Below are 21,326 nucleotides of genomic sequence, written 5' to 3' on the forward strand. Positions count from 1 at the left end.
CTTTGGCGAGCGAGTGCCGATTTAACGCGAATTAACGTAACGACCAGCGATATTACGCAGACATAGTTGTACGCAAATGAGTTTGTCGTAAGTAACGACGTAACGATGCTTTCAAAGAGTCGCGTAAAGGTAGTGTCGTTTGAAGACGAAATCTAGGAGGAGCATTCTTAATAGCGGGGAGTTCTTAGTGCACACGGCTAAACTTTTCGCTCTCTGTCGTTTCTCCTTTCTCTATCTTTCTCTATCTATCTATCTACCTATCTCCTACTTTCTCGTGAAAATAAAGAAACGAGTATCACAGCACACGAGAGCTGATGAAACTCGTCTATCGAGATTAAAACTTTATTGAGATAAAATAAACGACTTCATCGCCGATCGAAATCGTAGGACGCAGTCAAAGCAAAAGTTGGTGGGGCCGTTTGAAATTAAATCACCTTTGACCGTCAGGAGCGTCAATGAGTGAGAATTATCTCGAAGAATTCGCTATGACAGCAAACGCGTATTACACTGGTAAATCTGCGCGTAACGATTATCGAGCGATTTCTTTTTTTCTCACGAACACGTTGCGAAATAACCAGAATACGCATTCGCGACGACCATTACGTAATGAAATAGCAGCAGCACGGCGGCTGACGATCGGACACAATTGCGCTGGTCGCCGCCGCACGATTGCGGCGTCGGCGCAAAATTAATGGGGCTAATTCGGCACAATAGCGAACGACGCTAAAATGACAAATATTATAGTATATGTCACTTTTGTATTCTAGCTACTTCGCGGAAATATGGTAAGATGTGTAATAATAACCGAAATTACACGGAGCATCTTTAATAAGTTATGACAAATCTAATTGAATTATTAGTCACCAAAAATAAGAAAAAGCAAATTTTAATGCTCTTCCAACGATTGTATTTATCATATAGTATGAGATATATTCTCGGAAAGAACTGTCTCGCATATAAACTTTATCACCTGATATTGACTTTCCGTTTTTCTCGGGAGAAAATTCGTATATAGCTTGACAATTTGGAAATTTTATCCCCCAAAACGGCAACGTGGGAATATGATACTATAAACATTTTAGCAGTTTTAATATTCTCTAATTTCAGTTGATAATTTTCTTTTTTATAAACTTTTCATCCAGAGATAATGGCATTCTATATTTAAATAGCACGTAAATTGACATTTCTATGTTAAATGAATGGCAAATAGGGTCGTTTCTGCATAGAACTTTTATTCTTTTTTTTTTTTGCAAGTAGGTCAGTATTGCTCCGCGAACAATTTGCGCACGTATGCGTTTGAAAAAATAAATGAAAAGCGTCATCGACGAAAATTGCGTTTTTTGTACGCACAGCCGATAGCACTCGCACGATCACGAGGTGTAATAGAAGAAAAACGTCAATCAGAGAAACGAAAGAGTAACCGGACCGACAGCCGACGCGATCGCGCACATATGATGGTAAAAAATCGTTGTCGTTTCTGGTACACGGTATACCGCGCGAATCGATAAAACTATCCGATGAAACTACGTAAAGCCCATTGTAGTCCGAAGAGTGGAAGGTGATCGATGATTGAAAGGTGTCATGAAACAGAACGGTGCGCGAACGGCGCGATGAAAAATATTTAGGGATTGACATTAAAGAGGAATCGTTTCTGTAAAAGAATTTCCGCAGGCGGAGCACCTCGACATCGCGCTCGTAAATAATTCGGCACCCGTTGTACATTAGATGGCAGTCGGAAGACATCAGGAGAGCGACGCATATGACAATGTCGTCCCGCCGGAGATAAGATTAATGTTTCGCGGACTGATGCAAAAGGCGACTTTTATTATTTTTGCTGGCACGTTGTGGAACGCGATATATAATAACGGCTGTGCATGTAATAATACGAATGATCAAGATAAATGTAATCTCTAAACTACACAATTGCTAGAAAAATTTGGATTAGGTTAATGGGTTTTTATTAAATTAAAAAGAAGAAGCTTTTTACTCCTTTAATCCGTGACATGAAAAATGTTACGCGCGGAATTGTATGAGCCTCAGATGCCAACGCTATTTTTCTTTCCGCATTTCTTTATCGGAGATTTAGAAAATTAGTTTTAATAAATAAGGACGGCGGCTCCTCTCTCTCTCTCTGCTTAACGTCAAGATCTTTACGGCTAATATAACGGGCATAAAAATGAAGGAAATTAATCTAAGAAAAATCAGGACGCGCGTTTTGCTACTATGATTTTTATATTTCAGTAATGTAAATAGGACATAACTTTCTATAATAATTTTTGCAGTACCGCGTACATGCTCGATAAGTTTTCGTATTCATAGTATTCGTAGATCGCAATTCAATGGATGGACAGGTGATGCGTTCACGTAACGCTCCCTGTTGCTCACGGTTACTTGAATGAAACGAAAATTATACCCCCGAGATAATTAAATCGGGGATATCCGCCAACAAAGAGGAAAGAGGAGGACGATAATTTATAATTAATGCGAAGTGAAACGCGCGGTGGTTGGTAATCGAATATCGAATATCGGTAGGTGACCATTCGACGCGAGTCGAACACGACTCGATTCCGAGACTCGAGAAAAAAGACATCGGGTTAGGTATGCACGAAGGTAATCCAGAAAACAGGAGCAGCATAGTGGAAGAGAGACGGGGGACTAAGGAATAACGAAATAAAAGATTCGATAGTACGTGAGTGCGCGCTATAGCGTACGGACAGGCTTTATGTACCCTTCGTACCTCCGATCTCGCTGATTCTTTCAGCACTGTGACGTGTTTGGCATTTCCCCGTGACGGCTTTAAGCTTCGCACACGCGCCACTCCGTTCGTATCCTTTTCGCTCGACCCGTTTTGTTGCTACACTATTTTTTGTGACATCTCCAACGCACACACACACACATACACGCGCACATACGTAAGAGCAAAAAGATAAGCCGTGAAGCGAAAAGGAGCGTGATGTGACTCCATCGTCGATTCAACCGCAATTCTGTCGAGGGCGACGACAAAATACTTGAGTACAATTCAAACTAATTTATCAAGATAGAAGCATTTCGGATTACGTTGCATTACAGGTCAAAAGATGACGGCACACACTCACACACACATACATTTCTAACTACGAAAATTTCCTGGGCTAAGCTCGTTGAATACCGTTTTTCAGAGCTGTTTTTGAAGAGCAGGTAAATCGAACTTGTTACATTATACGATATCGAGAAACGAACAAGAACTCATTTTCTCTCATTGGGATATAAAGTACGAGCAGCTAGTAGTTCAGCTCGAGACATATATTTCAGAGATTCGAACGTTAAATTTTTCTCGCCGTAAGTAAATTGCATGTGAATTATGGAAAACCCGTTCATGTGTTATCCAGTCATATACTTACTTAATCAGCCGGACATCATTAACTCAATAGAAACCCAAGTGGTTCAGAACTTAAATTGTTTTGATGTATGCAGCGGTATTTAGTCATTAACGATGATTGAATAACTGATACAAACCGCTTGCAATCATTGTTTGTCGCTAATGCGGCGCGAAATTGCAACCGTGAGAAACGAGCTCGCATGCCGGCGAATTAAATAAAGGCTGAGTAGCTGTTCTTGTCCATTGAATATTCCTATTGAAACTTTCCCGGGCGAATCGCAAAACTTCTCTGTTATCGCTGTCCTCGAGACGGCTTGGCTGCCGCGCCGCGGCGCCGCCGTCAGCCTGAATATCATTGTAGAAACGGCAAGCGACGTGTAAATTAGATACGATTCAGCAAAACATTGCTTATGTATGTCGTGATGTCATGATGGCATGTCGATTCATGCGTCCCCGCACGTAGGTGTAAAACGGAACAAAGTATCTATTTCGTCGCCGTATTGTGTCTCTTCCAAGGATATAAAAGGACTACTTAAATTCCTCTCCGTGTCTCTCTGCTTGAGAACGAAGTTACTGCTAAGTGAATTTTGAGTGCCAAATTCATTCACATATAAATGAATATTTTTATCGCAATTTCTCGAATATTCGAAATATCGGAGCACTCTGAATGTCTGATGATAATCGTCGATGGTACCGAGAATGTGATCTTTTCTCCGTGTAACGTTCTCGCGGTTTGTTCTCCGAAAGTTCCTCCGCTCGGAAATCGAGTGTGCGAATGCGCAGAAAATATCCGCACAATGAAGCAATTAAAGTGGAAAACATAACATTGACGCAGTGAATTTCCGCGCCGCGTCTGCAATGGCTCACTATCGTTGTATTTACTTTATCAAGTTTCGCGGCACACCCGCGCGTTTAACTGCATTTTGGTCAACTTTACCGCTCGAATACTTGGTCCACTCTGCTTTAAACCCTTGACACGCTGTCCGTCTCTGAGTCGAGTGAGCAGTGAGTTGTGTCAACGCGCTAATCGAATCTTTAACAAAGCTTGATTTCGAGTGGAATTAAGTATCCCGTGTGCGGTATAAAATCGTCCGCATGGCATTTATTATACCTTCTGTGAGATCCATTTTTTTTCGAGGTATCTTAGAATACCACGATTTTATAAATTTTAAAACTCGTGAAGATTCGGTTGATCAATTAAGGAGACATATCACGAGTTGCAATTACTTTACAGTATCCTATATGAAGCGTCCTAATAAAATCACATTAATCTAATTTGTCTAAGTTTGGCTTATAAACTGACTACGTCAGTTTTGGTAAATCAATTATATTGTAAAAATATAATGGTAACTAAAATAATACATATAATATTCGATTACAAGAAATGTTATTTTTCGCGACGAATGCAAAATATGCGGCGAAATTTAATGAATGCATTATCGTTAATAGACAAACCTTTTCTTGCAATGCAGGATAATTGACATTATTTTCCCATTGTAAGTATATTTGTATACGATATTGTGTAGTCTAAGCTTTAATATCGAACCAGCTTCTATATTCGCGCTAAGCGACTCGTTGTGCCGTATGTTGCTGACGCAATTCGGTTTTACGGCAACAATTAAAATTCCTGCCAAGGGGCCTGATTCTGTTGGGAGTTCAGTTCACCCCCTGCTCAAACGGCCATCCTTAAACACAATGCGATGCAGGTATACGCCTGTTATATCCCTATTAACATTCACTCTGCGTCTGCTTAATCAAATTTCCAAGTGAACCGGGTTCCGTGCAACATAAGGTTTACCTCGAAACTGGTCATCCATAGTTATATGCACAACGCACGCGGAATGCATCTTATTGGGAATTATTCGGGGAACGCATTTTGAGCATGTTTCGGTCGCTCTTATTATTACACGCGATACGTCACGTATAAAGAAATTTAAACATGTGAGAAATGGCCGGGAGAAACAACGCGACGCTGCAGATTGCATATCTAACACATTTCTAATTATTATGTACATAATTTCGTAATATATTGTAATATTATATACGGCAAGAATCGTTTAACCGAACGCAGTATATTTCACCCTCCTATACGTCAGAGACGATAAAAATTTGTCGCGAAGAAACGTTTTCGATAAAAAGAAGGATGTATAATAACGAACCGAATAACATATTCCTTCGAGATCTTCGAGTTTAAAATATATCCATTTATTTCACGATAAACTGTGAAGGTATTTCGGCGATTTAATGTTTCCGCATCGGATTCGAGTAGAATAACCTTAAATTTATAATTAAAATTACGTATAATTAAATAGCCGAATGATAAGTTCATTAAAAAGCCAAAAAAAGTACACAGAAAAATTTATGGAGTAATTATTTTTCTCACTCGCGTTTGATCTCTTTGAACTGTTATACAATTTTGTCTACGGCATTTTTTTCGGTTATCCGCAAACAGACAGAAAAATGCTCCAATTTCAACTTTCTGAAATGAAAGAGTTGCATACGCGTTTGAAAATATTGCGTAAGAGTGATTCACACACACATTCACATTATATTTATTTAATATACGTGGACGTCTCTCTCTCTCTCTCTCTCTCTCTCTCTCTCTCTCTCTAATTTTATAATTAACTTGTTTCACGTATCTCTCAAGCAAATATTTCGTAAAAATATTTTTTCCTTTACAATTAGATCACTGCCTTTACGTGGCAAAAAAGTGGTAAACCGCATCTTGCAATTAAACAATTTATTTCGAGTGTCACGTAATGGCGGTATATTGCTTTAAAATTCATGATATTGCGTATTATGTAACTTTACATAAAGCCACGAACCTGACTCCATATCAGAATCGTAACTGCGATGTCAAATTAGCGTTTCACATTGCTCGATGGCCGACTTATAGCTATCAATCGTAAGCCTATTCCATTCTATATAGATCCCGTGAAACTCTCTCGGATTATTCCAAAGTCTAGTGCTTAATAAGTGGTCTTAACGTTCATCGTTTGGTATATATCACTGCACCATTTACCACGACCAGTCGTCACTGACTATAGCTGCAATAGGAGAATATAGTTACATTCGATGTAATCAACGCGACTCTGATACAAATTATTCCATATTAATTAAATTATTAATCAAACTTTCAATTAAATTATTCAGTTACAACAAAGATGTCATAAATTATTTTCTAGACTAAATCAAATTAAATTAAACAGAATATATTTAGTGGTATTAAATTAAATGGAGCGGAATAGCACTATAGCGAATAACGCACTATTTTAACAGAAAAGAAATACAAAGATAAACTAATTTCTTTTTTAATCAGCAAAGCTTTTAAATTCAAATTATGACGTATAAACTTAAATTTCAAGCTGTCTACTTCGTTACATTGACGTAACGAGCGTAAAATAGTAGAAATAATAATAAAAGTCTAAATTTCAGCTTGTCGAAAATATTTTCGATATCTTCTATACAAACAGAAAAAATCCAGATTTAGAGGCACGACTATGTATAACACATCTCTAGATATAATATATCCGAGGTTCTTTCCTTTCTCCTCCCGTCCCTCCGTATTTCATTTCTTCCGCCATTTTCCCCTTCGAACCACGATGTACTTTGCACCGTATGATTGAAAAAAATGTTCCTGTTTCGCTGAGCAGAATCGTGAAACACCAACGCGGATATTGAAACCATTAATTGATCCTAGAGACAAAACGCTGCTGGTGCGGGACAAAAATATTGCCCGCTCCAGTGAACCCGTGCCCGGCAAATACCTTTTTTTCTGTCTAGTTAAATAATCGTGATCGACCGAATTTCATTGCGAATGTCGAAATCTCTCGTTATTTCGTTTCCAAGAGATGCACGTGACATTACATGTTGTAGTACGTGTAAATTTGCAAACGACACTTTGCAACTTAACGAAAAGATGTATATAAATATTAAGTTGCTCAATATGATTCGCCTTAAACTTAAAAAAGAAAATAATTTCTAGAAAGCACAGTTTTAATTTATTTGCATTTATAAAACTTAATTTACAAGAACATTATTCCTTTTAACGTAAAATGTCTTCATAACTGAACTTTCCTGACGAATTTTTATTAGTATTATTATTACAAGCCTATAAAAGTTGTAAAAAGATTTTATGTATGAATTTTACAGATAAGAAAGGTATTTAGACTTCTGTTGCCATCTGTTGCGATACGTAAAAAAAAAACGCATAAATCCATCCGACTCGGCGCTGTGCGTACTAACAAGTTTTCAACGTCACGATATCACGGTATTCAATTTTGATGTCGACTTGCGCCGGCATCAATATACTATAGTAACATATGTCACAACACGGAGGCATACGAAAATTTGCCTTTGCTTTCAATGCGCTTTGTCTACGCGCTCGACCGCTCGACACGTTACACGGTTCGCAGCTTTCGCTCGACCGCGCCCTGCCGTCAGTTTAAAGGCGTCACAAAAGGCGAACTCGTCGAAAATAGCTTTCAATTTATACGCGAGAATTAATCCGTTTTCACAGCGGCTCGCTTTTCCGCCGTGCACTTTGGATTCCGGAGGCCGAGGCCAAGGGCCTCAGATATCACACCGGGCCACCGCGATTTCTGTCACATCCACAAACATCCGTATATGTCAAAAATAAAATAATAAAAATCCTGACTTCGCTTTGAAACTCGCCCTACGTTTCGGGATCGACGTCGGCAGTCGCGATATTTGTATTCGGTTCGCAAATACCGTCGAACGGAATCCCACAGATGTGCGGCTCTTCGCGACTAACTTTCATCCTTTGTCCCGGCGAATCCACTTCGCAACTTCGGTTTATCTTGCCATTCCTTCTTTTTAGCGGCGCTCTTTACGGCCAATATTGCGGACCAAGTCTGCTCAGTCGCCTTATTTATTTTGCACCATCAATCTTCAATGGCGATGAGACCGAGGCGAGATTTTTCATTCGCTCCTCCACAACATTCCTGAATGATGCGCGTTTACCAAACGGCAAAACGCGCGAGCCGCCGCGCCACGGCCGTTTATACATATGGTGAATTTAATTCCGATAGAAAGCGCGCTTAATCGACAGCCACAAAAATTCTTGCGAATCGTGATGACAGAAACTCAATGATCGAAGGCAGCTGGGAACCATCATGTGGAAATAGTGAAGCGAAAAATCCGGAAATTCCCGTGTGTGTAAGAAAATTATTCGATTCTACCGCGGAATATCAGCCAAGTCTCTGCAAAGAGAGAAAGAGAAAATAAAAAAAAAAGAGCGGAAAAGAAGAAAAAAGTATGATGCATTCTATGCACTGCAGCGCGATACGTTAACGAGTAGTCTTCAGTAGACATTGCTCTCAATTGACAGCTGTCGACCCAGAAAATTCAACGCCCACGGGCACGAGACATAGGGGGATGCACCCTTCCTACATCCACCTTCCATCCCTCTTCCCTCGCGCCCTCCCTGGTTTTTTTTTTACATCCCACGTTGCGCTCCATCGTTTCCTTTGCATTTTCCGCGTACGTATTTGTCTCGTTGCGCGGCATGATAAAGTTTTTGACGTACGCGCGGCGAGATTGCCGAAAACGCTCCGGGATGGATTTTCAATTACACGTCGACGAGACGCAGCGTCGTAAAATCGAGTTATCGTATGGCGCTCTGACGAACGTTTCCGTCGCATTTGGCGTCGCGCGGAATGCGCGATTTCGGGCATGTGCTGTGGCGTTCACGATTTACGGAGTCAAAGTGGTTATTATGAGAGAGCGTCGTTGTCACGCGAGAGCGCATCATCCGTAAGAGTGACTTGTCGATTCACTTCTCGAGCTATTTTCCGGATCGTCAACGTGGGAAGGGCATAAAATACCACGGCATCGTGGAAATTTTATGATTAAAACTTTTATCATTTTATATAGGACTGTTATTAAAAGTATTTTAATTACTAAAGAATTACTTTATATGATTCGCTACGATAAGCGATTACGAACGTCAGGATTCTCTTTCAAACGTAGACAAACGCACACATGTAGACGTTATCAAATTAATCTTCTAATAAAAATACGTAATCATTTTGAAAATTATTTATGATTAATTAACATACCGACTTTAACGTATAACGTAATAAACTATAATATCAGAGACGTATGATGAGAAATGTCGTTAAAAAGAATAATAAATTTATCAGATAATTATCAAGTAATTATCAGAATATTATCAGATAATTTAATTAAATTTTTCAAATATTTAGGAAATTCTGAATATGACAGAAATAGATAGTGTGCATATGTGCAAATCCATTCTAACGATCTCATTGGTTAGTTTTGTATCGATTTCAAAGTTATGTGAAATGTTAAATGTATTTAATATATTTGTTTTATATATAAAATAATATACAGTTTCAGATTTCAAAACGATACAATAAACCAAAAATAATTCTGTTCAAAATTAAATTATGACATCAAACACGTCCATGGATTTTTCAAAGAGATATGTTCTGAATGGAGACGATGCTCTAAAGATATTTTACAATCAATAGAGAGCTAAAAGTTTTGAGAGCTAAAACAGTTGTAAACAAATAATAAATAAGACTATTGCACTTATCTTTCGTGGAAAGTATTTAGTTAATATTTATTGACGAAGTGTGTGTGTGTGTGTGTGTGTGTGTGTGTGTGTGTGTGTGTGTGTGTGTGTGTGTGTGTGTGTGTGTGCGTGCGTGCGTGCGTGCGTGCGTGCGTGCGTGCGTGCGTGCGTGCGTGCGTGCGTGCGTGCGTGCGTGCGTGCGTGCGTGCGTGCGTGCGTGCGTGCGTGCGTGCGTGCGTGCGTGCGTGCGTGCGTGCGTGCGTGCGTGCGTGCGTGCGTGCGTGCGTGTGTGTGTGTGTGTGTGTGTGTGGTGTGTGTGTGTGTGTGTGTTCATAATGTTAAAATTGTGATCCATTTTTTTCGAGTCTGTATTTGCATATTGTATATCTCGTATCATTTACAGTAATATCTATGAAATTGAAAATTCAACCTGAGGTTATGAACGCTAATGCATTGCTTGAAGCGCGCACCATTAGTGTATTATAGGTACTTCTCGCCATTTCTATGATATTTCGTATATTATTCTGAAAAATGAATTTTATAAATTAGGTAATAAAAGAAGAAAATGCAAGATATTATCGTAAATGTAAAATTGTTTTTTCGGGCACATTATAATTATGTATATCTGTTAAATGCCACATAAAAATAATAAACGCTACACAAAATAATCACTAAATACTAAATGTTAACGGTATTTATTTTGAGACATCCATAAAATCCAGAAAAAAATAGACATTTTATTGAAAATATATGTCTCAAATGTTTAAAAAAGCAGGACGTGCATGTCAGTGTTACTTGCAATGTCGTAGACGCATGCTATAAGAATTATTATTTCATCAAATAGATTTAAAATTATCAATTCCACGCGATCTGATAGGATCTTATAAAATTTATGTCTTATATAAATCTGGGATTACTATTGCAATTAAGATACACTGAACGGATTAAATACGAAATGATGAAAATATTTGACGGATTAGTAAGACAAATGCAATTTCCGCTGGATGAACGCAAGATCGAGCGAATTGCAATTCGCGGCGAAATCAGCAGCTTGCGATGTGCATCACATAATACATATGTCGCACAATGCAACGCTAAAGGCTGCAGGAACTGCACGACTGCTGTGGTCGTAGCCATTTCAAAGTTGCAGATCGCTGAATCGCATACATGTCGAAAAGTACTTTATGTCGGAAACAGCAAGCTGTAACCGATGGCTTTCTCAAGTTGTAACCGACGGCAAGGTTTCATTTTGATAAAAATGAAACGAGACGCCCGCGCCGCTGAATACCCAATCGATCAATGCGCAGATATGTTCTAATGTTATATACACATGTTAGATCAACTTTTCTTCGTGTTGTACATTTACGTTGAATCGGCGATCATTATTATGATTCGTAACACATTAATCTTCGTTGTAATGATTAAATCGTGGAAACAAAAATACAAGACTTGCAAAAATAATAAAAAATAAAGAAATGTTGCAAATCATACAATTAAGTTGCAAATCGTACAATTAAGTTTTGAAATTAAAACTTGCTATCAGATTTCAAACAGATAGTTTTTTTATACTGCAGATATTTTTACAGCGTTGTCTCTTACATATTTTGTATTGGAGGATTTAGGTCGAGTATTCAGATTGTGATTAAATTTCTCTAAATTAATCATACATTATTTTAGCAAATATTTTTGTTAACAGGTTACGTACATACAGCAATGAATAACTGATTAAAGAATATTGTTGGATATTTTCGCTTCTTTGCAAAATAAAAGTATAATCAATATAATCATATTATATTATGCAGACTGGAGAAATAGTGGTTGGTTTACTGTTAATCGGCCATTTGCTGATACGCATCGATTTTACTCTTCTGGCAACATAATATTTATATGAATTTTATTATATGCACATCGCGTGCGCAGGATATATCTATCTAATCTCTGCCAATAAAAATATATATAATTTAATTATTCAATAAAAACCTGCATGTGTTAACACGAATCCAAAAATATTTATTTGCTAAAAAAGCAAACGAACCTTGTTGGAAAAGTCGAGTACATTTTTTTCTATCGTAATCGACTCGAATTGACCAGTGGTTTAAAAAAAAAAAACCGTACCAGACTCAAAAATTCTTTCCCAATCTCGCGTGATGTTTTTTCGATGACATGCACCAACACGACGCGGTTCGTTCGAACTGTTCAATTTCCGTGGCGGCACGTCAGAGCAATGGCTTTCCTCGAGGGGGGGAAAAAAAGGTGGAGACCGCAACGAGAGAATATCCTGGGAAAAAGACAAAGATGACGGGACGCGAATCTCGATTCTCCTGAACACGGTAGAGAGAATCTCAAGCCTCAGGCGCCGAAAACTGTAACTTGAACTGGATAGTAATTCCAATGACAAATTTCTATAAAAGATAATTAAGACAACGTTGTCGCGAATTTTTAACAGAAATTCTTATGACAGATAAAATGTCACAGTTATATAATTTTGAAATCTATTTAGTAGATTATTTTCCAACAGATTCAATCTCGTCGAGTACGTGTCGTAAAATATTTATTTACGTTATAAATTTGTATATCGATATACAACAAATATATATAATCTCATAATTTAATTATCTCCGCGAGTACATTGAAATATCGTTAAATTAAAATTACGCTGCGTAGTCGATCAATAGACTTTATACAATACTTCATTATCATAGAGAATATCACTTGCTTGAAGATCCTATAGAAATGTTACAAAAAAAATGCCAGGAATTACCGACATTCAGGTCACCCAACCCTCATTAACTTGAGATTATTAATTTGATTATCCGTGATGATAATGACTAGGAATATTTGTGAGCGCAGTTGGCAGATAATACCGTCGACTTTTAATGAATTACGGAACCACATTTGTGATCGAGCTTGCAAACCAAGCTTTTGATCTTTCGGTAGTCCGCAACGTCTTCGTGTTCTTTTAATTAATTTTTTTTATCGAAGTTCTCCGTGCTCGCCTTTAATAGGGAAGCATATTGAAACGTCGTAATTACTTAAGTTTCAAGTTGGACCCGGATTGCTATTTAATTTCACCACCTAACTAACTAGTCTTGTACTCTCAAAGTAACAGATGGCACGACTGCTCAATATTACTTCTTTGACTCGTTAGTTTATCGAAAAAGTTTATAATGTATTTGCACTTAAATATTACAAGAGTTGTGCGTTTGTACAGGAAAATTACGTATTAGAATTCGCGCGCGTGACTATAGATATCACATAATTGTTAGACATCTTATATGCATTATCTTATATCTTATTAACATTAGATCCTTCTAATTCTAAAAATTGTCATGCATATCTATGTTAAATTTTGATCACAGGTTTTTGTGTAAAAATAAATTATAATATAAAATATTTTACGATTTGATCGTGAAGTATGTTTGATTTTCTTTTTACATCGAAAATGCAAGTAGGAGCGGTACTAAATTTAATTACCCGAATCTGACAAAATGTATATTTCCGCGATAAATCTTCGAAATTAATTGAGAAAGAATAGACCACACCACTGAGCTGGCGGGGAATTTTTGCTCAGAGTGACGTAAAATCGACAGAAATGGCTGGAGGTATGTTCAAAAAAGTTCCTCTCGCTTGTAGACTCGCTCAGAGATTGCAAACTTGCCGACGTCTTCTGGCGGACATTGTCCCTGCTCTAATTAAAATGGGCATTAACCGATATAATTATTCCGTTTCGTTACCAACCAAATGTCAAATTTGGTTTGAATCTATCATGCAAAATTACTATCTTAATTTCTATTAATAGATATCATACTATTTATTATTCTCTAATTAATAGGAGATTTTAACTTGTTTCACGTTACTGCAAAATTATTTGTTACAATTAATCCTAAATTGAATTATTCGACATTCACTAAGCAAATCAAGGCAATCGTTTTCCAAATTTGAGATTATAGGTTATAAGCAGCGCTTAATTGACGATTGTGAATTCGATGTCAATCGATGGCTCTTCAACAATATTATTTCGCGTTCATCATTTATATCCATCCAAATCCAGCGTATACTGTTTTGCAAAAACATTATCTTCCACTATCGCCGGTAAAAGCGGGGGATCAGTTATATATGCCAGACGAATTTGTTCGAATTTGTTCTGATAATAAACGGCGGTTAATCGAACGACATATTCTCTAATAATGCCGCTCGCTCAGCCGTAAAAACAACTCTTGTAAAAGCTCTAATGGCTCTCGGTTCTGTTATATGCCATGCCATCGTCGGGAAAGCGTACAAATGGCAATTTTCTAAACCAAAAGAGTGCGCGAATATCCGATTACTACCGCGATATCACATGGGTGCACTTCCGAAGTAAGGGCACGATTGGCCCGAGGCAAGCTCGAACAAACGGGGAGGCACAGCGAGAAAGTTAAAACCTCCTTTATAGCACAAATGGGACCGCCGCGGCCCGATGGGTTAGCCTCGAGACGGCCGAATTGGCGGAAGTGCTTTGATTTGCGTAAATGTGCGAGAATCCGCATCGCAAATGCGCATTTCGCGAATACGCCCGCTGCTCCGTTTTCTCGCTTGACGGATAAATGCGCGAGAACGGCACAACGACACACCGTGGAAATTACTCGCTTCCTTTTTGCTCGACCACGGGATAAATTTATTAAAAGCGTCGGCCCCGTCCGTCGCCGCCGATGTCTTCAGCGTCCCGCGTGTATTATACTGTGTAAAAAAGTGCATTCTTTCGCGTCGTAATATAGTCGAAATAAAATCACACCGCGGCACACCGTATTCCGCGCGAAATGTCTTGCGAAATGTCTGTAAGGGAACTAAAATAGAGGACACATCGTAGTGACAGGATCATATTTATCTCGCGTATAACACCGCTACAATTTTGTTCCGCGCGACACACATTCGATTCTATATTATTTGCAATTTGTGCTGCTGTAACAAGTTATTAAGTTTTCGCATACTTTGTCTGATTAGAGAAACGTGCGCTTTTCAGCTTAGAAAATTCTCCTGAATAAAAATGCGAAAAAATGAAGCAGTTTCCTTAGACTACACCTATATACGTCCGCGGAATGTCTATGAAAAAACTTAACGTACGCGATGACATGCCATTCTGAAGAATTTTTAGCGGCTAAAGGGAAAGGATGGCTACCGTGTCGCCTCTTTTCTCTCTGATGCGGTAGTGTAGCGAATTGCGAGTGCAGTATCGGAGACGAAACTAAGTAAAACGTATAGGTAAGCGCGCGCGAGATTGGAGAAAGTAGGTACAGTCAGTTGCGTGCGAGGGGGGACTTTTCTTCTCCGTGCTCTTTTATACGGTACGACAATCTAGAAAATACTAATGCCTTCGTAGAAAAGAATTTAAGGCACGCTGGGCGAAACGTTTCGTTTCGTGCTTGCAGATACAGGCCGGATAAACGGAAGTAACCCCGGGTGAAGTATAAAAATAACCCCGCCATTCCCGTGCAGGCAGACAGAATTCCTATTAAAATTTCCTTCTGCCTCACGTAATTCTTTAGTTCTTCGTGTCACTTCGTTCCGTCTTCCACTGATCTCAGAATGCAACGCCATATTCATTATTTGCTTCTCCTTTTATTTTTTATACTCATTGTGTCAATAAGTTACGATTGTGTTACAATAATCATCACTATTATAGCCCTATTTAAAGTTAAAGAGATCACGACTGTTCATTAGAATTTAACTTTGACGAAAAGAGTTAGATTTCTTCAAGTTATATTTGTCTCTTCACATATACATGTTGCTTTAGAGTCAGAGTAGAATTATGAAATGATAAGTATTAAGTACCTAATAAGTATTAAGTATCTCTTCAGCTAAAGACATATATTGTACTGTAAACTGGAAGCCATATCCTAGTCGCAAAAATTAAAAAAAATGAATACTAAATATAATAACTAAATAGAATAAACAATTCACATATATTGCTCGCATATCACGTTGGAATTTATATGTTTATATTGTTAACGTTTTTATTTTTACTATCAAATATATTTATCAAAAATAATAACTCAAAATAAATGTTTCTATAACCGCAATTCTGCGATTGTGTTTATTTAATGTTTAATAAAATCTTGATATTTTGTAATTGATACATTTAAAAAATAATAATGGTAATGATAATTGTAAACGTAAGTATTGATTGCAGAAAAATAATACCAACATGATACCTAATATACTTTCTCTGAAAATATACTACCATGTCTTTGAAAAATATTTCAAGTATCGTAAACGAGATAAAAAATTGAGTTTCTGAGCTTTCCGGAAGACAACGTTTCCTTTTCGAATAGAAATGGCGAAATGAAGTGATAAGAGAAGCGGTCGTAAAAAGAAAAAGAGAAACGTCAAACAAAATGGGTGTATCAAAACTATTTGTGGTGGGAAGCTGAAGGCCACGAAGGAAAGAGCGCAGCAAAACTAAGTAATTTTTCTTAGCACTTGATACAGTGACCTACCCTTTTACACAATCCCTTCGAACTTTTCCAATCGAAAAGGCTATCTAGCCAGAAAGCTCACAATCTTGATAAGTCGTTCCTCTTTATTTCACTTATTTCTAAACAGCGAGTACTTCGACTTGAATCTCATCAATGGTATGTGGAAAACGCCAAGAGAAAACTAGAGTGAAAACAACCGAAAGAAAAAGCAAGAATACTTAAAAAGTTTATTGTTTTCTTCCTATATAGATAACGTAAAATTAATATAAAAGCCAATTGCGAAAAAATGTAAGTAACAAATATTTTTACGAGAATAAATCAACAAATATTTGCAATAAATATTTGGAATATTTATTGCAAATTAGAATCCGCGATATCACATAATCAAAAAATCGTTTTAGCTCTGGAAATTTTTCTTCAAAGAAAAAGAAGGTGGATACGAATTCTTTTGCTGGGTAAACTGTAAAAGAGTAAGCGCAAAAACATTTTTTAAATTACGTTAGTAAAATGGAAAAAACAACAGGAATGAAAAAACCGGCGAACTCTACACTATTCTTTTCTTCTTCTCTCTCGTTCTCTCTTCTGAAAGGGACATTTCGTGTCTGTGTGGATCGCGTAGATTGTAAGCGTCATATTTGAAATAAAACTCGCTCGTTTTTACATACTTCTTTTTCGAACTGATTAGATATTCCATCTTTCAAGCTTTGTTGGAATTATTCTGTGATCTGTTCTAGCAAAAGAGAACATCGGATATTTCCCTGCAGTAATTTTTAAATATCCTAGAAACGTATGCATTATATCGATTCTTATTTTTAAAAAATATCTCAATTTCCATCTCGCATTACATCTTCAAAAACCTAATATAATACGCTCACACAATCGTATTTAATTCTTTTTTCGCTGGATGTTGTAGAAAACGCTTTAGACGCAGATTTCTTGAAAAAACTCGGCGTAAAAGGAATTTTAAAAATATAACGGTTGCTAATATAGTTGAACGTGTACGAAAGTGAAAAATTGGCGAATATAATTCTTTTGAATTTCCAACTCATTGCCTGCAGCATTACACGGCGTTAATACGCTTGTCTCTTATTCGTTATAATTATTCTTTTGCAGTAATATATATATGTCAGCGCGATTCGATCTCGCTTATTCATATCCCATTGCGATAATTATCTTAAGCGATATCGAATAAAATTATATATTCGGCAAATCAACGTGTTTCTGCACTTTAAATGCCAAACCATCTAATATTATATATGATTATGATGTTATGTGATTAAACTTTTCCATGCCTGCAAGAAAATACAAAGAACCGCGCTATCCAGACGGGCATATTAAATAATTCGCGGTTTTCTCTTGCCCGCGTAAAATTATGTACCGACGGTATTCCACGAAGACTGCACTTTATTATGTTGCATTTCTCTCGAAAAGATTCTCTTACAGGAGAAATAGTACCATTTTTTAAGATATCTCTCTGTATACGGTAATAGAAAATTCATTATTTTTCCGAGAAAAGTATTATTAATTAAAATAACATATTACTTAATATTTAAACAATTTATTATATCAGCTATTAATTTCCCAGAAAAAACTTTCGTTCGTTATCAATTTCGTTAATTCGAGTACTAAATAATTATACTGAAGCCAGAAAATATTTAGAATAAACCATTGAATTATTCGTTTTAAAAAATTAATTAATTTGAGATACAGTCACAAATGTGAACACAATCCTATAGTTATTTCATTAATTAATAGTATATATCTTATGTACAAAAAAAATAATTATTATTAATGAGCGGCGACTATGTTATTATCCTCTTAATAAAACATCCGCTTTTCTCGTTAAACCATTCTATCTTCTGTCTCTCTTTTTCTTTCTCTTATAATTTAAAATTATAGAATAATATTAAAAGAAATTCTGTGTGTGTATCAATTCAAAAAATATATTTATATTACTAAATAATTATAAATTCTATTTTAAGCACAACTTGAATATAACAATAAAAAAAGAAGTGTTTATACAAAAAATATCTCAAAAATTGATAGACTTAAATCGATAACTTTATTATTTCATTTTTATCAGCGTTCCTCAATCGAGAGAGTACTCGCACTTGCATTCGCGTCTATGTTTGTTAGGATGGCACGAACCGACAACGCAGACGACACTACGTTCTGTGTAAAATGAAAATAGCATTACCGAAGAGGATAGAGTGGATGGAATGGAAATAACTGTGTCGTGTGCCGCTGCAACTCGGTGAAATTGATTTCCGCGCGTGCTTAAGATCTCGACACTCTGCTCGACATTATTGCAGCGCTGTACTAATTTATGTGGATGTCAATTCGATCGACAGCGAAAATGAGACACCTCCTAACAACCAGACATATTTCACAATCGACACTCTCTTTCTTTCTCTAATATGTTTTATTTTCATCTAAATAGCATCTCAGGTGTTTGGAAGAATTCCATCAAAAAATATACAAAGAATTTATATATTTTCTGTGTTAAATCAAGAGATATTATTAAACAGAATTAAATATATTTCTATTATATTTCTTTACTCTTTAGTACTCTTTTTACCTATCGTCGCGGTAAGGGAAAGTTTGAATAATCAACTTTAATATTATATCTTCTATGTTTATCACAAATTTCACCTGATCCGAGATAATAGCGTTGATAACGACCAAAGTCAACATATTTAATATGCAATGTCGCCGAGCGATCGTTGTAACACAAAAGCGTAGAATCATTATTCCTACGATGTAAACCGCGGTAAGTTCCCTCGACATTTAAAGGCCTTCAAAGTTCGTCTTCCAAGTGGAATACAGGGGCTGAAAGGTAGGGCGAGAAACAGAGAGGTAGAGCCGAGGAAGAGAAAAGAGAACGAAATAAGAGAAAGGGGAAGAAAGAGAGAGAGAGAGAGAGGAAGGGAGGGAAAGAGGGAGGGGAAAGAAAACGAGGGCGAAGTGGATTGAAAGAAAATCTAAGAAACTCGAGAAACAAGAAGTTGCGTCTTCGACCCCGCACCGTTCCGCTTTGCACCCTCATTATATGCATCCCTGCAGAGAAATATCGTCGCCGGTATATATACCTCGAGGGCTGAAACGTCTCCTGGAGAACTTTATTGTTGATTATTCAGACGAGTTTATCGCGAGTCGTTGTTGTTGAGCTGGTGCAAGCGCTCGCTCGCTAGCGCCCGCGCTTGTTGAACTTGTTGATCCATGCGCGTGCATGGCATCCATCGGGCGGACTGAAAGAATCATCGCTGGAGAAAATCACCCCGAGGGCCCTCGAAAACGACGAGAACGGTTTCTTAAAATCTTCCGAGGCGTTGAAAGCGCCGGGAAACTCGCCCTAACGTGTCAACTCGAGAACGTGAGATTTCCACAAGACGCGCCCTAGGTTTTTCGTCGCCGCAACCGTGAATCGCTTCGAGACGGCGATTTCGAAAATCCTGTGCAAACGTGGACAGATCCATCGAATCGTTCGTATGTGCAACGGGGAAGACATCGTATCCCAGTGTTGCATCTATCGATCTCTCAATTAAATCGCTTCGAGGAGGTGAGCGCGCCCAAGCGGCTTCAAGAATGACACACGGGAATTCGCCCGACACGTCGTCACCGTCGCCGTCGTCGTCGATATTTGAATGCGAGGAAGTGATAAAGTTATAATGATCGCGGAGGACCGGCGCCGCGCGACGAGGAGAGATTATATTATTTATCCCTTTGATTCCCCGCGTCCCTCTTGTCACAAAGAAAAAGAGAGCTATTCATATACATAAAGATATATATACATAGATACATATACGCATGTTTTCGGTCCATTCCGCGTCGGATGGATAGCGTTGTTTGTTGAGTGTAAATTTCTATATCGGGACATTTGAACGCGAGTGATCGCGACGAACGCTAATCCGTGAGAAAGATGGCGATGGTAATATCGCCCCGCAGCAAAATCGTGACGCTCTCCCTATTGATCGGCATCATCACCCTGGTGGCCCTCATTATAACGGGCGTAATCGGTATCTGGAGCGGAAACAGCGAGAAGACAAACGGCACGGGGACGAAGATGGTCAGCAGCAAGCTCCAACAAGTCACCGGGTATGCCGCGATGCAACACGTGAGTAAAACTAACTTGATCGAATTTTCGTAAGGCACAAACGCTCGATGTTAAAACAGCGACAAATTGATTTATCATTTTATATAAGTATCAATCAGTTGGTGTCTCAGAAATATGTAATATTCAAATAGCGATCTTTTAGAATTTTTCACATAATCCACGTTCTATGTATTTGGCGAAAACATAATCGAGAACTCTAATATTAAAATATTTTTGGAAAATGATAAAATTAGAAATAATTTAGCAATCTCAATTTTTATGCTAAAATATAAATTGGCAATTAGTAAATATATAGCAACGGTTTAATTAAGACATGATTGCAAAGAGATTTCCGAACAGGCGAGTTTTATATAAAATTAATCAAGTGCCGTCTTAATTATTTTAAATTAGATATATTTTGAATTCTTTATTGTTTTCTCTTAATTATTTATTTTTAATAATAAATGGACTATGTACATATTTACTGTACATATATCTGAATACTATAATTTATTAATATATTCACACACTGAGAGAGAATTAAATCCTATAATTTTAATTTCTTTTATACAAATGATTCTGCCTTCATAAGAATTTACAATCAAACTTTCCGCGGAAATAACTGGCAAAAATTTTAGTGATTGATGTATTGGATATACAACCCTTATTCTCTCCTTACCGATGGATAAAATAATTTAAAGATTAGGTACTCCTCGTTTTAGACATTATCTGGAGATTAAAATGACAAAATTGCACGCGGATGCTGGAGCCATAGAATTAAAAGAAAAAGAGAGAGCATATGCTAGAAAATAAACCACTGTTATATAATCACTGCAGTGTACTATAAAAATAAAAAATATTCTC

At 37.4% G+C, this 21,326-nt stretch overlaps 1 protein-coding gene and 1 long non-coding RNA gene across 16 annotated transcripts in view; one reads left to right on the forward strand and one right to left on the reverse strand.

Annotated features, from left to right (window-relative positions):
• Positions 1-21,326, reverse strand: part of LOC143898161 (uncharacterized) — a 277,565-nt gene that overhangs the window by 168,300 nt on the left and 87,939 nt on the right. The gene's annotated exons all lie outside the window — the stretch shown is intronic.
• The window catches only part of Mp (collagen XV/XVIII-type protein multiplexin), a 229,525-nt gene that overhangs the window by 123,054 nt on the left and 85,145 nt on the right, over positions 1-21,326 (forward strand). For 3 of the 11 annotated variants that reach the window (XM_077407441.1, XM_077407442.1, XM_077407443.1), the window contains exon 2: positions 19,433-20,483. The exons of the other annotated variants lie outside the window; for them this stretch is intronic. In XM_077407441.1, coding sequence (XP_077263567.1) covers positions 20,289-20,483 — 195 coding nt within the window. In that variant the 5' untranslated portion in view covers positions 19,433-20,288. The remainder of the gene's footprint in view (positions 1-19,432; positions 20,484-21,326) is intronic. 11 annotated transcript variants of the gene reach the window in all.

The sequence above is a fragment of the Temnothorax americanus genome, unplaced genomic scaffold (genome assembly GCF_048541705.1).
Source record: "Temnothorax americanus isolate GAGA-0224 unplaced genomic scaffold, ASM4854170v1 Scaffold22, whole genome shotgun sequence".
Lineage (NCBI taxonomy): Eukaryota > Metazoa > Arthropoda > Insecta > Hymenoptera > Formicidae > Temnothorax > Temnothorax americanus.